This window comes from Phyllostomus discolor, chromosome 3 (genome assembly GCF_004126475.2).
Source record: "Phyllostomus discolor isolate MPI-MPIP mPhyDis1 chromosome 3, mPhyDis1.pri.v3, whole genome shotgun sequence".
Lineage (NCBI taxonomy): Eukaryota > Metazoa > Chordata > Mammalia > Chiroptera > Phyllostomidae > Phyllostomus > Phyllostomus discolor.
Window position 1 is genome coordinate 28,699,859 of NC_040905.2, and position 19,736 is coordinate 28,719,594.

The 19,736-nt window shown below is 41.6% G+C and overlaps 1 protein-coding gene across 4 annotated transcripts in view; it reads left to right on the forward strand.

Annotated features, from left to right (window-relative positions):
• Positions 1-19,736, forward strand: part of SEMA5A (semaphorin 5A) — a 439,222-nt gene that overhangs the window by 368,684 nt on the left and 50,802 nt on the right. For all 4 annotated transcript variants that reach the window (XM_028515073.2, XM_036020275.1, XM_036020274.1 and 1 more), the window contains 3 exons: positions 893-1,074; positions 4,953-5,096; positions 15,319-15,466. In XM_028515073.2, the coding sequence (XP_028370874.1) occupies positions 893-1,074; positions 4,953-5,096; positions 15,319-15,466 (474 nt within the window). The remainder of the gene's footprint in view (positions 1-892; positions 1,075-4,952; positions 5,097-15,318; positions 15,467-19,736) is intronic.

Below are 19,736 nucleotides of genomic sequence, written 5' to 3' on the forward strand. Positions count from 1 at the left end.
CCTCTACAAATCCAGTCACTGAGCCAAGCCTGTCAGTAATTTGAATAAAAGTTGTGAAATATTTTCAATATGAAAATGTCCCAAACAGTAGCAACTTCCCTTCTCCTTATAATTTTGTAAGAACTTTTGTCCCCGTTTCCCCCTTCCAGCCAAACACCCACATCCCAGGAGCAGATGGGGAAGGCTGTGCCTCTGTGGGCAGTTGAGGACTAAGTTCCTTGTCATCTAGATCCAGGTCTTGTCTGAGGAGAGCATCATTTAAATGCACGAGGAGGGCACGTGACACCGGATTTGGGTTTGTGAGGATACCAGAGGGAACTCGGCCTTATTCCCACACGATCCGCGCAGTACTTTACTTCTAATGGGCCCTTCACAAGGCTCCTCACGGTGCCATCCCCTTGACAAGGAAATTAGATGTTGTCAGTCTTAAGTGACATTCATGCCAGGCCAGGTCTTCAATGACAGCTAGTTGATAGGTCTTTCATTTTTTTTAAGCTACATAAAAATGCAACACAATTGCACATCTATAGTTTTCACTCCAGTTCTTTTTGTTCCTTGGGCTATCACATCAGAGGACAATTCTCCCATCACCCCATTGTCAAGCTATTAGCATGCTTTGCTTCCCATCCCCTCCTCCTCCTCTCTTTTCCTTCTTTTCTTCCTCCTCTTTCTCCTCTTCTGCCTTCTCCTTTCCCCTCCCCCACCTCCTCCATCATTATCTTTACCAATGACCTCTTCTGTTTTACTTTGAAATGTTCCCCTCTTCCTCCCTTTTTATTATAATGTAAAACATTATAAATGGGTTCTGATTGTCTTCTGAGAGACCTCTCATTTTTCCTTTATGATCGCTGCCTTACCCTTTGTAACATCCTTCCTTGTATCTGCTTCCTAGACAAGGAATCTCACTGTGGATGGGCACTTTGGCATGTGGTCCCCGTGGATGCCCTGCACGCACACAGATGGCAGCGCCGTGGGAACCTGCCTCTGTCGCACTCGCTCCTGTGACAGCCCACCCCCGCAGTGTGGCGGCTGGCAGTGCACAGGCCCCCGCATGGAGATCACCAACTGTTCCAGGTGCGTCCCTGCCAGCCCTCGGGCCCACTTTCATGTGTACACTGACTGTAGAGGAGTTTGGGAAATCATTCCTAATATATACCTGCCCACCTCTAGAGAGAGGTGGGAAAAGATAGGGATACTTAGTGCTTCAAAATTATGTAATTTCTAGAAGGAGACTTTAAGCTCTAAAGCAGATTATAAATCTGAACCTATTCATATGCCCCTTGTTAGACTAGGAAAAATATTGCTAATGTGCACAATATTTTTGGCTTGTTTGAGGGAAACATCCATGTTAATTACAGTCTTCTGGAATGTGTAGACTTGTAGTCCTTTATTAGTATAACACAGTCCATTTTTATGTACCAGCCTAAGCCACTTAGCTCTTCACAGCTGTCTCTTTTGACGGCGTCAGTGACTCCCAGTGGTTAGAAGGGAGAGCTGTGGGCCCCGCCCAGGTGCCCTTGCCATAAGGTGGTTCCTGAGAATGAACACAAGTCTCAGATCAGATTTTGGCAGACTCACGACACTGTGACATAGCCTCTTCTTGTGTCCCAGGTCCCTGACCCTCAGGCATGCCGGAATGCATGCCCATGAGTGGTTCACCTGTGCAGATGCGATGCTCTGGGAGCCGGTCAGCCCACCTTCTACTCAGACCAGGGAAAGGGACCCTCTGTTACCATGGCAGACACTTCCTCAAGGGGAGGCCCCTGCCTTGCCCCCAATGTGTGCAAGGACAGAGAAGTGTTCATGGTATATCAGCTCATCCTCTCTTGGATACCACTTAATTCATCAACCAAAACCTATTCCTGACTGCCCATATACCAGTGACCCTCATGGACATCCAGAAAGCAGTATGCATTGTTTGAAGCAGCTTCCTCTGGAGTGTGAGCAATAATGTCAGATAGTTTTTGTAGTTTGAGAAGCTACCCACCTACCCATAGAACTGACTTTTCTGAGTCTCTGAAGGACACATATAGGGTAGCAACTAAAGCTCACATGTCCATACATGTCCATGGCACTGTGGTGGGACAGCTGTCATTCACATGTTTGTACTTGGACCCTTGGAGTTTCTGGTGCAGTGGTCTTCACAGCCAGTTCCTCACCTGCCCCTGAGAGTCTTGATAAACTAGGTGCCTCCTCAAATACCTGTAGATTGGTATCTAATCTATTTCATCAAAACGTTCAATGTTTTCAAAGGTATAATTTCTATTATACCAGTCTTTAAATGTATAAATAGAACCTAGCTAATATCATAGTTAGCTACCTCTCCATTTGATGAGCAGGCTGTTATTGAACATTCAAAAATTTTTTGTTTGTCCTTCCCTTAACTTCCTATTTCTAGTCTGTTGTCTTACAGAATCGTATCCTAATTTCCTATGTTTTTATGTCTGAAAGTCTTACTTGGTTGTGCTATTATACTTCTCTGCCACTATTACAAAACAATTATATAAACAGAATTTTCTTTAAAACTTATTTCTGACAACCACAGGCTTTATAAGTATGTAATTTGAAAATTAACACACAAATTAATCTAAATATTATGGATATTACACATTTTGACTAATAATTACTTAACATTAAAAAATGAGATTTTTTTTTTGGAATTCCATTCTTCAATGCAATTGTTTTTAATTCCCAACCGCTATTCCTATTCAGGCATAAATGCAACCTCCTGCCTGAGTCAGTAAGGGCTTAGCACCAATTTCACTTTTATGTTTTATTTTTGTAGAATCTAAGGCCTGACAGGTTTTAGCTACATAAGTAGTTGGAAATGTAAGATCATATCATTGTCACTCACTTCTCTAAGTTTTTTCAAAATTATCTGCCAAAATCACGATAATCTAATATTGAAGACCTTTTTAATGTCCTATATTAATGGTAATCTGTTTATGTTGGCCTTCAGTTTTGTTGGGAGCAATACATTAGAACCAGCTAATGTGAAAACTGAATTTTTTTGCTGAGTACTATCAAGTACTTCCTCAGTCTGTGCAAGGCACATCAAAGAGCCTTTAAGAGCATCATTCAAATGACTCTAAATTCAACCTGTTATTCTTTATGTATGTACACAAAGTGTTGGAAAATTCAACCTAGTGCTAGTTTAATACACTTTGAAAGTATATTTTTAGTTGTATTCTTTATCTCATGACTTCATTTAAATATGTTTCTCAATACCTTGGAGCAGCAAGATTAAAGACATTCACTTTATGAAAAGAAATCCACAATATAAATTAATTAGCTAAGCCAGACCTGAGTATCAAACAAGGGCCAAGTAAGACTTACTGTCAATTAGAAAAGCACGCTTTATTTTATAACTAAAACAAATATTTGAATGTGCATCCTAATGATCCTATGTCACTTCTGAATTCTAATTCTTAGCAGGGAGGGAAGGAAGGGGGAGAGGGAGAGAGATATTAAGAAGCATAATTAGCTGATGGAAAGGCAGGAGGTCAAGGAAAGGCCTGGAGCCTTGACAGGAGTTGGCCATTTAAATGCATTCAGTCTCTGCAGCTTTCCATTCTTCTTACCTACCCCCCATTATGGAATGTAGGGACAAAACCTGCGTTCGTCCAGGGGTCGTCAGGAGTGCCACTGTGACATGAGGTTTGTGTTCAGGAAGTAAAGTGGAGAATGCCCCCACATCTGCCCCGATGAGGGCGAAAAGTCCCTCCCTTGGTTGAGGGCGGGCTGACCTGGGCTGTGGGCCCAGTGAAGAGTTCAGCTGAGTCCTCCAGGAAACTCCATAGCTGGGACGGCCCCTGATGGCTGTGAGATCCTCTCAGCTGAGTTACTGCAGCCAGCACTGTCAGCAGCTGGAGGAAAGCATGCTCAGTCCCAAGGGTGCCCTGCGTGGCTTCCACTGCTATGTGCTGTGACAGCACCTGAGAGGGAGCAGAAGCCAAGTCCTTAATCAAAAGGCTGTCTGCTCTAGAACCTCAATGCCCAGCTCTGTGAACATTTGATACTGAGTAACCAGGAGACCCATTCAAAGGTGTGATCCATTGAGTAGGTTTCCTGTGTCTTCTGCTTATAGTTTGGTTGTGGCTGTTAGTTTGATTTCCTTTTACAACCATACTCAATTTTCTCCTCTATCCCCTGAACCCATAGCACCATGACCACAGGAGCATTTTATATTTTCAAAACAATATTTTATATTTTATACAAGTGGTTCATTTCATTTTTACTTATTCTTTTAATATGTCTACCATGTTTTAAAGCCATATATAAATAACAAATAAATTCAAATATACACAGTTTGTACTCCTTATTTATTCCCTGTATCTTTCAAATTGCAAGAAAAGAGCTAAGAATCGGGATTTAAAATATCCTTCCTTCATTTTTAATACAGTTTGTTTTAAAGCTTCAGACGTTACTCTGTTGTCTAGCAATGTGAATGCTACCAAAAGAAATACAGATTTTTGTTGATTTTAAAAGTAGGAATTATGTATAGACTTCAATAATTATTTTATTTTTATGTACACTCTAAATTAAAACTGAAATAGTACAGGTCAAGTAACAGCATACATTCTAAACATTCAGGGATTCATCTCTAATTGCTTTTCAGTGAATTCCATGTCTTATTATATTTATATTTCCATAACTAAAGTTTCTTAATAGTTTCTAATAAAGCCCATTTTGAGTTATTTACAGTTCACTTAAAATGTTACCCTTAAATTCCCTACTTTGACTCTAAAGTCAGATACCTGGGAGAAGAATCTCACAGTAACTGAGATTCCCATGATGCAGTACGTTTAGTCTCATGGCCCCGGTTCCCTTTGCCCTCATAGCCCATAGTGGGGTCGTCCGTGTGGGGAAGCACCTGAATTTGGAGGTGGATGCAGACAGGGGAAGGGCTGCGAGCCAGTTTGACTCAGCGACCGCATTGTTTCCTCCCCCAGGAACGGAGGCTGGACCCCCTGGACCTCTTGGTCTCCCTGCAGCACCACCTGCGGGATCGGCTTCCAGGTGCGCCAGCGCTCTTGCAGCAACCCCACACCCCGGCACGGCGGCCGGGTGTGTGTGGGGCAGAACCGCGAGGAAAGGTACGTGCCTCTCTGGCCCCAGCATCGCTGTCCTCACCTTCACTGTCACTCCAGTGCACTCGGTTTCTCTGCGGCTTTAGTTTTGGATCGAGCTTAACAAATCGGTGGCATTACCTTCTGTTGAGCGGAATTGTCTTCCTCTTTTCCTGCTATACTTAAATTGTGACCGGAGCCCCATGCTGACAGCATCACTGGGCCGCTATGGTCCCTGAATGGGTGACTCAGCTGAGCAAGTCCCAATAGAGTGGCAGTCCAGGGACAGTGGGCACCCTGTCCTTGTCTGTACTGGGCTCTCTGGAGACTCGGCAAGTGAGTCTGCTGGAGAAAGCTTGTGCTTGTTAGAATTCAGCTATCCCGGATCTCAAAACCTGCAGTTCCGTGTAGGACCTAAGGCGGTCCTGGGTCCAGATGCATCGGCCAGTGAAGTAAAGCTCTCCATCAGAACTATATTAAGCAGCTGGAACATAGGTGAGAACATATTGAAGGTTTTGGTTATATTTATAACTGGTACACATCCTTCTATTAACGGATACCTTCAATGAAGCCACAATATGACCCAGAGTGGGGCATTCTTTTCCATGCGTAATTTAAGCTTTAAGCATATCGTGGGGACATTTCAGTTCAGTCTTGTATTTAACAGTCTGTTGGTTTTTATAGAATCTGACATTTGATTATGGCCTCATACAATCTACAATAGGGATATTTGACTCTTTTTCGAATATTTAAGTACATTCCTGTTTATGGTCTTTGGAGAATATCCAAGTAGGTAATTTTCACATCACTTTCAGGATTCTTATTGTGCCATACTCACATAAACTTATTGTATTGATCCCGTGGGAAAGAAAATGACTTTCAATACCTTTTAATTAAAATGTAGTAAGGCTTGTATAGAGTGATATGGATTCACTGGAGCCTCATAAAATACTGTATGCAGTCATTTCTATGCCATTAATATTTATATATACAATATAATATTTATGTATTATATTTATGTACAGGTTTACTGAACAGATAGTTCTCTGCTAGATATTTATTACAACCTCAAAACAAACAGATAAAATCACTCTATTTTTTTTCACTGTTTTCCTAAATTACCAGTTAAGATTTTTATTCCTTTCAACTCAGAGGAAAACGAAAGATGATTTTTACAAAGCAGGGTTGGCCGTTTTTGAAGTAGATTCCCCCAAGATACTCTTGAGAAAGTCTGTCATTTCAGAACTAACACCAGTCGATAAGTGAGAAAACTGATGGGAGAGTGGTCTCCTTTCTATTTCTAAGCCTGGTAAGATTTAGAATTGGTTGGGAGTTTTAAATGCTACGTATTGTCATAGAATACAGCGCACTCAGGTAAAACCACCTTCATCTGCGTGAAGCCGCCCTTAGCGTCAGGGCGCCTGCAGAAACCGCACACCTGTTCTCACCTTCCCCGGGCTGAGCACACAGGAGGGGCGACGCCGTTTAACTCTGTGGTAAACGTAGGAGTTTATGTGTCTTTAGTATCCATCTACGATTGTTCTTAAAGCTTCGTTTTCAGGAAAAAATCAGGATGGCCTGTGTGTTTGGAGGACTTACATTTAAAATGTCCTTTTTTTTTTTAACTGAAGAAATGCTCTTTCGGGCTAAATGAGTATTTTTTAATGGAGGAAATTTGGATTTAAGTAATAAATGGATGGGTGGTAAGAACAGGGATGATGTAAGATTTTTATCAAATTGACCCCTTCCTATTGAATAGCCTTTCTAATGGCTTAGAAAGAAGTTAATGAAAACTAGAAAAAAATATATGCTTGGTCTTTACAAGCAAATAGTTCTTAGATTTCTTTGCCATGTTCTGTGGGAGGTCTTTCCACCTAAGGAATATAAAGGAATGGCACTTGTTACAGACTTTTGAGAACTAAACTCAAGGTTAAAGGAAATGGTCTCCGTTATAAGGAACAAAGGACCAAGGTGTAAGCTTGCAGAATCATTAACACAATCACTTCATCCTTATTTAAACTCCATCAACCCTAAAGAACTCCTAAGAGGCCGCAAGTGAATAAATTGATTCTCCCCCCAAATATCCCTCTGTGAAAGCCAAGATTACACTTAGTGACTTTGCATTTGAGACAAAATCTCCAGTGTGGGGAGTAGTTCAATGAGAGCTTTATTGCCACAAAATCTCTTCATATCATTTTTCTTAAGTAATAGATAAAGAAAATATCTTTTTTTTTTTTTTACTAAAAGGCACAGACACTCTATTTATCTCTTCTAAATTATCTGGCAAATGATTTTCATGAGTACCAGGAACTGAGTGGTAGCATCTGTTCCCAAGGAGGCCACCAACGAGGATGAAGCCATGGGTGTCTGTGTGAACATTATCAAAAGGCAGATGTCATTATTTGCATTATTCTTCTGCTCTATAACAACATTTCCGTAAACTGACAGGTTTAAAACCACACACGTTTTTTCTCTCTCAGCCTCGGCGGGTCAGGAGTTCCATTCCGACTTACCTGGGTTCTCTGCTCGGCCAGAGCTGTGATCTCATCTCAGGCTCAGCTGGGGAAGGGTTGATCGATCGATCGATCGATTGATTGATTTTTGCTATTTAATTTCTCTGATTTAATCTTTATTGTATTTTTTCCCATTGCCATTTAGTCCCCTTATAACCACCTCCCCCCCCCAGCAATCACCACACTGTTGTCCTTGTCCATGGGAAGGATTTCCTTCCGAGATCACGTGGTTGTTGTTAGCATTCAGTTCCTCGTGGGCTGTCAGACTGAGGACTTTGGCTTCTTCTTCATAGTTAGCCAGAGGCTACCCTCAATTTCTTGTCCAGTGAACCTTCTTGTCATGGCCACTTACTTCCTCAAATCTAGCAAGGAAAAGTATCTCCTTGCACGATGGGCATTACACTGTTACATAATGTCATCGCAAAGTGGCGTGCCATCAGCTCGCCCTATTCTGCTGGTTAGAAATAAGTCAAAGGCCCTGTCTACACTCAAGAGGGTGGTGTACACAGGACATGGATACCAGGAGGTAGAGGTCATTGGAATCACCTCAGAGTATCTGTCATAGACAGTAGATTATCTGTCCGTGAGTCATTCATATCCCTTGCACATGCAAAATGCATTTTACCCACTCCCAAGGTCCAAACACATTTTATACCATTAAACCATCTCACCAAATTCGAGAACCTTATGTAAATCAGGCCCAAATGTGATTGAGGCTTCTTCCATGTGGTTCCTCTCAGTCTGTCTGCCTCTAAAATGAGACCTGCCACCCACACACCCTACAGGTAGTGGTGGGTGGGATAGGCAGAGGGTACCCACTACAGACATTTCTGTTGAAAAGGGGGAAAATAGGAAGTGCAGTGGACCCATTGCTCCATAGAAATCCTGAAATTAGCCAGACAGGTGTTGGGAGGTCCTGGGAGGTACTCAATTCAGTTTCCAGTCCTGGACCTAATTTCCCCTGGTTCTTGGCTCTGCCTGCTGGGCTCTCAGTTCTGCTTCCTGAGTCTTTCTTCCTTTTTCTTAAAAGGTAGTGTGTGCTTGCTGCTGGGTGCTTTCATCGGCCCGCTTTCTGCCAGTAGAATTTTGGATTTTCTAATGTTTATTTCATTGTATTTTCAATGTTCCTTATAATCCAAGCTGATACTTTGCTGTGGGTCCTCTGTGGACTTCCATGGTGTTTACTCCACTAAACCAAACTACAGCCACAGATATTGGTGAGATGTCCCTTCTTGGCCTGGGATCCTGCCGAGGCTGCTGAGGGCCTAGCCAACACCCTACAGCTTGCTTGTGACTGAGAGGGTCTGTGACGCACATCCTTGCTCTTGACCTCTTAAAAGGACCCTTTGTGTGACGTAATACTACCCTGATCGTTTGCTCCTTCTAAGGTTTGAACAAAAGGTTGTACAGCCACGTCCTCAGCTTTTACTCCGTGTCAACCGTGTCTGGCATGCTCAGGAGCTATTTCTTAATTTTAGCATCTTTTGCCCTTAGGAGAGGCTCAGAAATGCCAAAGCTATTGGGTCCTGCTTACTTCTGTTTACTACTTCTTCCCTCATTTGTTTCTTTCTTCTACACTTAACAGTAAGCAGGAAGAAGAAAGGCCAGGCAGCACCTCCAGGACTTTGTCTTAACGACCATATTTTTCAGATTATAATACACACCTTTTTTAACCTAATTTTTTGCTTCGAGAATATTTTTCCTATTTCCCTCCTCTAAAACCTAGATGAGTCTTATAGTCTGAAAAATGCGGTATGTAACTGCTTTAGGCTCTTCTGTATGAAAAGTCTCTTTTCTTCTACTTTCCTAGCTCCTAGGTTCTTTTTCCTTTTTAGTTTTTTATTGTGTGTGTGTATATATATATATATATATATATATATATATTCATACAATTTGCCTTTTAACTCTTTTAAGTGTACAATTCAGTGACATCAATTGCATGCATGGTATTGTACAACCATAGCCACTGTTTCTAAAACATTTTTATCACCCCAAACAGAAGTTCTGTAACCATTAAATGATAACTCTTTATTTTTTTCTTCCTTCCAGCCCTTGGTAACCTCTAATCTATGTTCTGTCTCTATGAATTTGCCTGTTCCTGATATTTCATATAAGTAGGGTCACAATTTTTGTTCTGTTCTCTCTGGCTTATTTCACTGAACATGTTTTTCAAGGTTTATATATGCTGTAACATGTGTCAGAAGTTCATTTTTTTAAGGCTGAATAATATTTGATTGCATGGCTATACCATACTGTATTTGTTCATTTGCCCATCAGTTCATTTGGGTTATTTTCACCTTTTCTTTCTTTCTTTTTTTTTTTTTTTTTAGATTTTATGTGTTTATTTATTTAGAAGGAGGGGAAGGAAGGGAGAAAGAGAAGGAGGAAAACATCAATGTGTGAAAGAAAGGTTGCCTCTTGCACACCCCATACTGGGGACCTGGCCCACAACCCAGGCATGTGCCCTGACTGGAAATCAAACCAGTGACCTTTTGGTTGTCAGGCTGGCACTCAATTCACTGAGCCACACCAGCCAGTGCTCCACCTTTTGTCTATTGTAAATAATGCTGCAGTGAACTCTGGCATATGAGTATCTGTTCAAGTCCCAGTTTCATTTCTTTTGTGGGTTTAACTTGGAGTACAATTGCTGGGTCATATGCTAATTCTAAGTTTGGATGTTTGAGGACTGCCAAACTGTTTTCCATAGTAGTGAAACCATTTTACATTCCTACCAGCAATATAAGAGGGTTCCAATTTTTTTTACACCCTCACCAGCAATCCTTGCTACTTTACTTTTTTTTTTCTTTTATAGCCATCCTAGTAGATAGAAACTGGTTTCTCATTGTGGTTTTGATTTGCATTTCCCTAAGGACTAATGATGTTGAGCGTCTTCTCATGTGCTATTGGCCATCTGTATATCTTTTGGTGAAGAAATGTCTAATCAAGTCCTTTGCATATTTTTGAATTGTGTTGGTTTGTTAAGTGTTAGTTGTTCATCCTATGTCCTTCTAAATCCTCACTGGCAGCACCCACAAAATCTAGGTTTAGACTGCAACAGTCTATCTCAAGGTGATTCAGGTTTTCTCTACCGTGCTCGTCAAAATTGTGCTTGCTTCTTCCACCCATCCCCGGGTCCAAAAGCCCCTGCACAGTTTTTTGTATTTCTCACAGTAGTACCACACATGGAGGCACCAAAATCTGTTTCACTAGTTATTACACGATAGCATTTCCACAAATGAAGCTGCCCAAAGCCCCGCATGATTGTTGGCTCATGGTTTCTGTGGGTGTGTAGTCTGGACACAATTTATCCGCTCCTTTGTTTGCTTCAGGATCTCACAAGGCTGCAACCAAGGCGCAGACCATGGCTGTGGTCTCATGTGAGGCTCCCCTGGAGAAGGGTCTGCTTCCCAAGTGCCACGGTTGCTGTCAGCATTCAGTTCCTTGTGCGCTGTGAGACTGAAGCTGTTAGCCAGAAGCCGCCCCCGCTTCCTTGCCACCTGGGCCTTTCTGGCCTGGCTGCTTCCTCAGAGCCAGCAAGGGAGAGCTTTCCTGAAATAAAGGCGTTACGATCTTATGGAACATAAGCATGGAAATGATAGCCTGTCGTTATTGCCATATTCTATTAGTTAGAATAGAACTAATAGGAACAAGTCACCGGTTCCTCCCACACTGCATGGGAGGGGATTATACAGGTGTGCATTCCAGGAGGGGGCATCCGGGCACCAGGTTAGAGTTGAGAGCGGAAGGAATAAATGGTGAGGGCAGTTTCTGTATGACTTTTCTTTGTCTTCATGCCTGTGTTTACTCAATCCTTAGTGAGCTCTTTGCAAGTCATTACTTTCCCCTAGTGGGTTCTCTTGGCTTTTTCTTGGGATAAAAATATTAATATTATGATGGATGCAATGCATGCACAGATCCTCTGGTGTCACAAAAATCCCATTATTTCAGTACATCCCAGCAAAGGGACTATCACTTAGAGAGAACCAAGGAGAAAGTAGTTCTGACTGGGCTCTGACTGGTGCAGGCAGACATGGGTTGCAGTGGGAAGCTGTCAAGGATCTAACCCAAACAGAAGACAATTTACAGCATAAAGAAATATGAAAAGAAACATGATACGGTGTTGAGAATTTAGGCTATACAGGATTATGAAAGGGAGTTCTTTTCACAGAGACTAGGTTTGTGGGAAAATGGATAATTTATGGGGAAATATTGCTGGGTTATTAATTAACTTTTAAATGCAAAATGAGAATGAACATTCATGGGCAAAATTAAAATCTTAATTTTTAATGCATCATGAAATGCATCTGTGGCTGTCAATGATTTAAGACACTAGAGATCCTAGAGAGCCCATAAAATTTCCAAGTGTTTAGCTTGTTATTTGGTAAAAGCCAGTTCTATGTCAAGGACTAGAGCAATGAGACTTCACCAGCTGGCCCATTGTGTAGGTCTCTGATACATAAATTAATAAAAATCCTTGAACAAGCAGAGTTTCCAGGGTAACAAACTGCTAATTTCCACTTTTGTTTGTGAGCAAGAAAGACTAGTTTAACAAGAGATGCTTCTCTTAGGAGCATGTTAGTTTGGGTAGGAGAGTCAGGGAGCCAGAAGGACCCTTCTTCTTTGAAATTGCAAAGAATTGGAGTTAGGGGCTTGCAAGCTCTTTGCCTCTGATCAGACTCTGGCTGGATTTGTGAGTAAAAGGGCAGACATGAAGGAACAGAGAGAGCCTACAGATTTCTGCTTTCCTTCTGACCCCCTTTGCAGTGGCTGACATATTCACAAAACCCTGGTGTAGCTTTTTCTCCCTGGGGACCCCCATAGAGGGAAAAAGAGGAAGAAAAGGGAAAGCACGCTGTGGGAAATGTTAAAATGCCGTTAGATATGGAACAGATTAACAATGGTTGAAGTTCTATGCTTCGTGCAGTTTTCAGGTTCTCCTGAAGTATTTTTTTTAGCTCTAATAACATGCGGGGCATTTTCAAAGGTGGCCTGCGACAGGCAAACATGAGGAAAGTGTTTGTGCACTGTGATTTATTTTGCTATGGGAATGTGGTAGCTCAGTTACTGTGCTGCTTATTAAAAGTCAAATGTCTTATATTTTCTTTGTTCCCCCTACTCCTTTATTGTTTGTTTGTGTTTCTGAAAGCTGAAATTAGGGCCAAGGCCTCCAGGATGTCCATCCTTTGAATGTCGGTGGATAGGCTTAGAAACAGGAGGTGGTCTTATACTTCTCGTGATACCCACAGTGAGAGAAGCTGCACATGGAGATTTTGGACTAAATCTGACAGTTCTGATGTTCTGAGTCTCCTTTACTTACTGCTTCCAAACATGTTCTTAAAATAAATGGCAATTTCCTCTTGAAACAGTCCGTGAACCAACTCACATGGTAGTCATCTCTGAGCATGACTTCCTTATTGTAACTGCTCATTTGCATGTGCTTCTGAGATCACATTCCTTTAATCTATTGTGTCAGTTTTGTTTGGGCTCTTGTATCTAGAGGTCATACTCTGTTATTTAGAAGGTCCTTACCATCTATGGCCATGACCCTGAGCTCTGAGGGCTGGGCCCCTGAAAGACTGTCTGTGACTTCTTAAGATGCAAACCTCATGTTTCTTTTTGCCTCAAAAGTGAAAAAGATGAATAGTGATGATTCATCAGTGCCATTGGCTACTCTTTTGTGTAAAAAGTTACAGAAACTAAACCATTTGCCTGATTGGTTCTTGACTTTCTAGAGGCTTCTTCTGCTGGGACCTGTCAACTCTCTGTTGGAAAGTTAGCGTGCCTCCCATTTTCCCGTGTGAGGCTGACTGTTGACTCTAGTGTTTGTTACTTTTCATGTGCATTCACACAGTTGCTGTATCTTATTCCAGATGTCCCAAATCCCACGTGCATCCCTTCCTCTCCTCCTTCCACCACCATCATGTCTGTCTGTCTGGCTTGGACCATGTCACCCTTCAGTGGCTGCCATCTAGTTTCTCCTGGCTGGTATTTGCTCCATCAGCTCTTCCTGCTGGTGGCCTCCCCTGGCCCGTCTTTGGAGGCCCAGACCCCACCCTCAGACAGGCAGAGCTCCTCAATGTCAGGGACTCCGGTGCTCCAGCCGGAGGAGCCGCCAAACCCATCCCCTCTAACTCGGATGGTACTATTTTTTTCTCAGGAGTTTTGTGGGATTTTCTTGGGATTTTCTTAATTCCTTTTAAATAAAGTTCAATTTTCTCTCACCTTTTTCTGTTCTTTTTACCTCAGTGACCTCCCCTACTTCACTCTTTCCGTTTCTACTTTCCACACTTTTCTAGACTACCCATCAGTGCTCCGTGTGCCTCATCCTATTGACTTCCCTTCAGCTTGGCCTGGCTTTTTGCTTCGCATCACTGCACCTGTTCCGAGAGCCTTCTGGCTCTCTGCGGAATTTTCTTGGTTTGATGAGGAAACTGTTGAATCTTATCGGTGTTCCCTGTCAGGAAATGATGCTCCTAAAATACTTGTCCTAGCTTCTGGACACCTGCTACCATTCGGCCCTATTTTTCACTCGCTGAGATGGGACTGTCTATCTGGCACACCCTGGGCTTGTGTCGTCTGTGTCCTGGTGTTCCTCTCAGGGTTGTAAACATCTGTGACAGGGACGCACTCTTTATACTGCCTTCTGTATGGTGCCTGCTGGGTTAAGTATTTGCTCATTGTGATGACATCAAAGGCAACTGACTTCGCCTCATAAACAGGGCCCTCTGCCTCGTGTTTCTAAAGGCAGATGGACTGCATGGGGAGAAAGACAGAAACATCTTGCATTCTAGTCTTCTCTAGGAGACAAATTTGTGTTTAGTAGGTGGACCATTGTGTTTGAATGGTCTGTTAAATCGCCAGATGTGTCTCCCTGGATTTGGCTCTCAGAGTAGCATCTTCCTCCCTATGAGCTATAATTTGTAGAATGCCAGGTTGTCTCTTGTGGTTTTTTTTATTTGTTTCCCTAACTTTACTTCATTTCACTTGTACTATTAACAAAATGAGGAGAAGTTTGACTCACATACAGCTAAGAAAGCCCTTGTATATTTGGCTAAAAATTGGCGATATGAATGTATATGTAAAAGTATATGCAATCACAAAAATAGGACTAGTATTTGTAAACAGTAATTCAACTTTTTTTAGATAACTGGTAGTCATTTAAATTAAGGTTGGACATCATTCTGGGATTCTGCAAGTAAATTTTAAAATACAGTCACCTAAGCAGTATATGGCATGAACCTTTATGCTAAAATCAGGCTTTTACTTTTCTTTAACCTTTATTAATAGGTTATGAGCCTTATTTTGATTCATGAATAAAAACAAAATCCAAATACACTTTTGCTGACTTTGTATTATTCATAACCTGCAGTAGCTTTTAATGTTTATGTTTAGAAGATGAATGCCCTACCTACTTGTTTTCTGTGTTCTCATTTTTGGGTGTCTATTTGAAGGGTTTTTTGTTTGTTTCTCCTTTAATTGGCTGCACAGGAAGATCCATTCTGCATTGTGAGTTTAGCATTTTCTTCATTGTCTCCCGTGCATCCCATTGTCTGTGCACACACAGCATGGCCAGCGCCACATCTGCCCCCTTTACTGAGCAACCACTTCCAGTACAACAGCCCCCCCACGCTGAGCATGCCCATGTGTCCAACATCTGGTGCAGGGACGGAGCCTGGAAGGTCTGGGGCCTCACATGGCACTAAGCAGTTTCCTTTCCTCTTGGTTTCCCCCTACAGATACTGCAATGAGCATCTGCTGTGCCCCCCGCACATGTTCTGGACAGGCTGGGGTCCTTGGGAACGGTGCACAGCCCAGTGCGGGGGCGGCATTCAAGCTCGCCGCAGGACTTGCGAAAACGGGCCCGACTGCGTGGGCTGCAATGTGGTGAGTGGAGTCCTCCTCATCCTCAGCCCACCCCGTGGATCTGGGAGGGCAGAGTCAGCACACGCTAGATGTTTTCATACTAAAATTCCCTGAACATATAAGATACACGGCAAATACTAAGTGCCCCACAAATACTAAATGCTCTGTGAACACTCCGTGCTCTGAGAATGTTAGATCTCTGCAAACACCAGATGCTCTACCGACACATATGTGAACATTAGCTGCACTGCATACACTAGGTTACCTGTACACATGACATGCTCTGTAGGTTCGAATGCTCGGTAAACATGACATGACCGGCCAGTGGAGGCTCTATACACACAGGAAGGTCTGCAGGCACTTGGTGCTCTCACACACTAGATGCTCTGCAAACATTAGATTGTCCTTAGACACTAGATGTTCTGTAAACATTAGATGCTCTGTAAACATGGCATGTCCACACGCTAGGTGCTTTGCATGCAGCAGATGCCATGAATCAAACAGGTTTCTCTGGTTCATGAGAATGTTTGCCAGAAATACTGGACATTCAGGGTGTCCTGGAAGCTTCTGGAATTAAATATTCACATATGGAATAGGCCACCCTTGTAGATTTTTAGTTTCCATTTCTGATTTATGACAGCTTCAGCCTGCTTAACTCCAGTCCGTGTATTTGGTTTGGGGAAACGGGATGAGGTCTCTACGCTGAGCCCACACGGAGGCATGGACTGCAGGATGGACCTGAGACACTGAGGAGTGAGAAACTTTATGGGGTCCTGGTCAGATCACACTGATGCCAGTTCAGAGGAAATAAAGGACAACTTAATGGTTCTGTTTTTCTCCTGCCTTAGCAAGTCATATTTCTTTTAGCACTTTGTACCCCCAAATAAACTCGCACATGTGTGAGCACCTTCCCGAAGGCCCATTGCAGCTCCCCCTGTGCCATCAGTAGGGTGACTGGGCCCCGACTGCTGCTGGGCTGGCACTCACTGCCTTCTGCAGGGGCCGGCACCGCAGAGTGGATACAGGGATGGGGGGATGTTGGGACGAAGTTCAGCATGAAACGGTCTGGGCTGGTGTCCTTGTGTGCCCATCTTTCCACTTGGTCTTTGCAGCCTCTTGATCCCTTAGTCGATGAAGCTGAGTGATGTTTTGTGCTGCTGTGAAGCTTGTTTTTGTGAGAAGCAAAAACCATGCACCCCAGACAGCCTTGGGAAATTCAGAGAGAGGAAATGGGTTATGAGATGCTTTGCCAGATATTACTCCGACCCAAGGAGACCTCTGTTACTGGGATTTACAATTAGATATTTTTCCCCCTTTGCGCTGGCAGATATTGCAGTAACTTTAATAGAAGCTATTACTGATTATAGAGGCATTTCTTTCCAGGCCAGCCTGAATTAAATTTCAACCATGAAGAATCTTATTGTCTTACTTGCGATGATATGTTTATTGATATTTCAGATGCTGAATTTTAAAATTGTTTATTAAAACATGAAGGGTAAATCGGTGAACATTCTCTTGTTCTTGGAAAACAATTCAAATGCGATAGCTCTAGTCTTTGCTGAAATATATCACTTCCTGCTCCCAGAGGCTCTGCATCTGAGCCTGGGATCTCCGTGCCCATACGAGGTCTGGCCTGTCTGCTGGGAAACCATGGGGGTGATGCCCTGAGTCCCTCTTGTACTTTAACTTTGCAATTTTAAAAACTCAGAAAACACTTCAAACCATTCATTTTCTTATTGCAAATTCACTTTAATAATTACACTTAAAATCACTTTAATGAAGGAAAAGTTATATTAAGGAAGGTGTAACATTATCTTCCATCTAGTCACAGGTTTTGTGTGTGCGTACACACGTGAGATGCACCTGACTATAATGTAAAAATTGACTGTCTTTGTAAAAGGTTAATTTATTTATTGTTTTTTTTTATATCCAAGTTCACAGAATTATGGTGCCTGAAACAAACATGATATAGTTTTCAAATCCAGAGAAATGCCATATAGGCCTTCAATGAGCCTGATGTCAGTTCTTCATATTATAGGTTGTTTTCATTATTTATTTATTTAGTTACTTACTTATTTATTGTATTTCCCACCAAAGTGCAGCTATTGGCCGTGCACTTCCAGTAACGTGTTACTGTGGCACAATGGAGCCATCTACTCTTTTACGGTAGAAGCACAACCTTTATTGTGCTTCCCACACAGCTTTTCTTGCATATCCCAGTGTCTGTCTGCTCTAAGGCAGGAATGCCAGCCCACGCCCACTGGGGAACGTGAGCAGGATGAGGGAAGGGCTTGGTGTTTGGGGATTATTTAGAAAGTGCACATTATCAACTAAATTTCTAAGAAGTTTATTTAAAAATAAAAGCTATTTAAAGTAATACATAGATCTTCATATTTATATATAGCTGCAATTGATAAATTTTTGGCCACAGAATATGCTTGTTTTTAGTGGAGGGGCTTAATCAAGATTGTAGCTGCAAGTATAGGTAATTTATTGATTTTTGGAGTTGCAATGTTGATTTTCTGCTTGTCAGTATCTCACCGGATGATGGGTCAGATGATATTTTTGACTGTTAGTCTCCTCCTCTAAGAAGGAGGTGACAGTCCCTTCCCCCCATAACTGCTGTTAAGTGTCGTATTTGTGGTGGCATGAGGCTGTGGTAGAAGGTCTCACCTTTCCAGCCTTTCACTGTGAGTTCCCCTTCCTACTCTCATTTCTCTAATTGTTATTCCCGAGCTTCCGCTGCTTCTCTGAGCTCAGGCTTATTGAAAGTGACAATATGCTAATGAATGTTATTTACACAGTAAAGGACATGCTTATGGAAAGTGTAAGAACTTGAATTTCCTGAGTACTACAGCAGTATGAACAGTATGTAGAAGTCATGTGAATCATTTCCTGCTCCGACATTTTAAAACAAATTGTACAGAAAGATTTCCCAAGTTTCACCTGTGAAATTCATATGTCCTGGTTTGGAATACACCTCTGAGCCTTTACTTAAATCTCAGTGAGAGGTTCAGTTCAGACAGTTAAGGGTCCTCAGTGTGAGCCATTAGCTTTTCTCTGTGAAACCCTGCTCTTAAAGTGCCAAACGTTGATATCTCCTTACGGTCCTGTTTCAGTGCTTTCGGATAAATATGCAGAAGTGAGCTTGCTGGTTCATGTGCTAGTTCCATTTTTCATTTCTTGAGGCACCTTCATACTGTTTTCCATAGTGGCTGCACCATTTTGTATTATTGGCATCAACACAGTTTCAGGGAGAAAAGGTTCTATACTTGAATAATAGCAATAAAGACAATGGACAGTTTATAATTTATCATATTAAAAATTACTTTTCAGTTAACAAAACATCAGTATTTTACATTAATATTTTATATCAACTATATAGTATTATATTATTTTTGGCATATTCATGTTTTATTTTTAACTTGTTTTGGTAATACCTGGTAAACATAATGATAATTGTTAGATCAAGTCTTAAATATCCTGACATTGCATAGTATCAAGTGAAATTATAATTAAGTATGCTTTAGTTATTATTTAGGCATGTTACCTCATGTTATCATGTTTCAGTTTAGATTTAAATCCCGTATTACATAACAAAATAATTATCTTTTATTGAGCACCTACTTTATGCCATACACTGCACTAAGAGCAATTAAAATTTATTATGTTTATTCTTCCTCTACCCCTCCTAGGCAGTGAAAACATTTGCATTATTACTGCTACTTGGAGATGGGAAAACTCAACTTGAGAAAGATGAATAAACTTGGCCAGTTGCATGTTAGTGGGTGGCTAGGCCGGCCTTTGAGAACCGGATCTCTGGGCACAAGTAGAATTTAGGGACAAGACTTCATTTGCATGACTTTCTTGCTCAGTGTTAAGTAATAAATGGTAGGTCTTTATTTTATTCTTTTCTTCTTTAGGACTAAGTGTTTCTTAAAAGAAAGAGGAGCTTTTTTTGTCTTTGGATAACAGTTCTCTCATTCATTGGCACCCTTGGTTTTCATAATATTGTGATCATATTCCCTCAGCCAACCATGAGAGTACCACTAAGAGATTATTATAAGCATGGAAATTAATTGGATATAAACTCATAACAAATTTAATGCAATGTTTAGCCTGAAAATTACAACACATGAAAGGAAAAAAGATAAAATAGTATGTTATATAAATAGAATTGCTTCTGAAATAAAGGTAGCTAAAGATTTTCTCAAAGGCTTAGCTGATATGTGAAAGAATAGAGCTAAAGACAGTGTCAGATATAGCAAAGATAATTCCGAAACAGAAACAG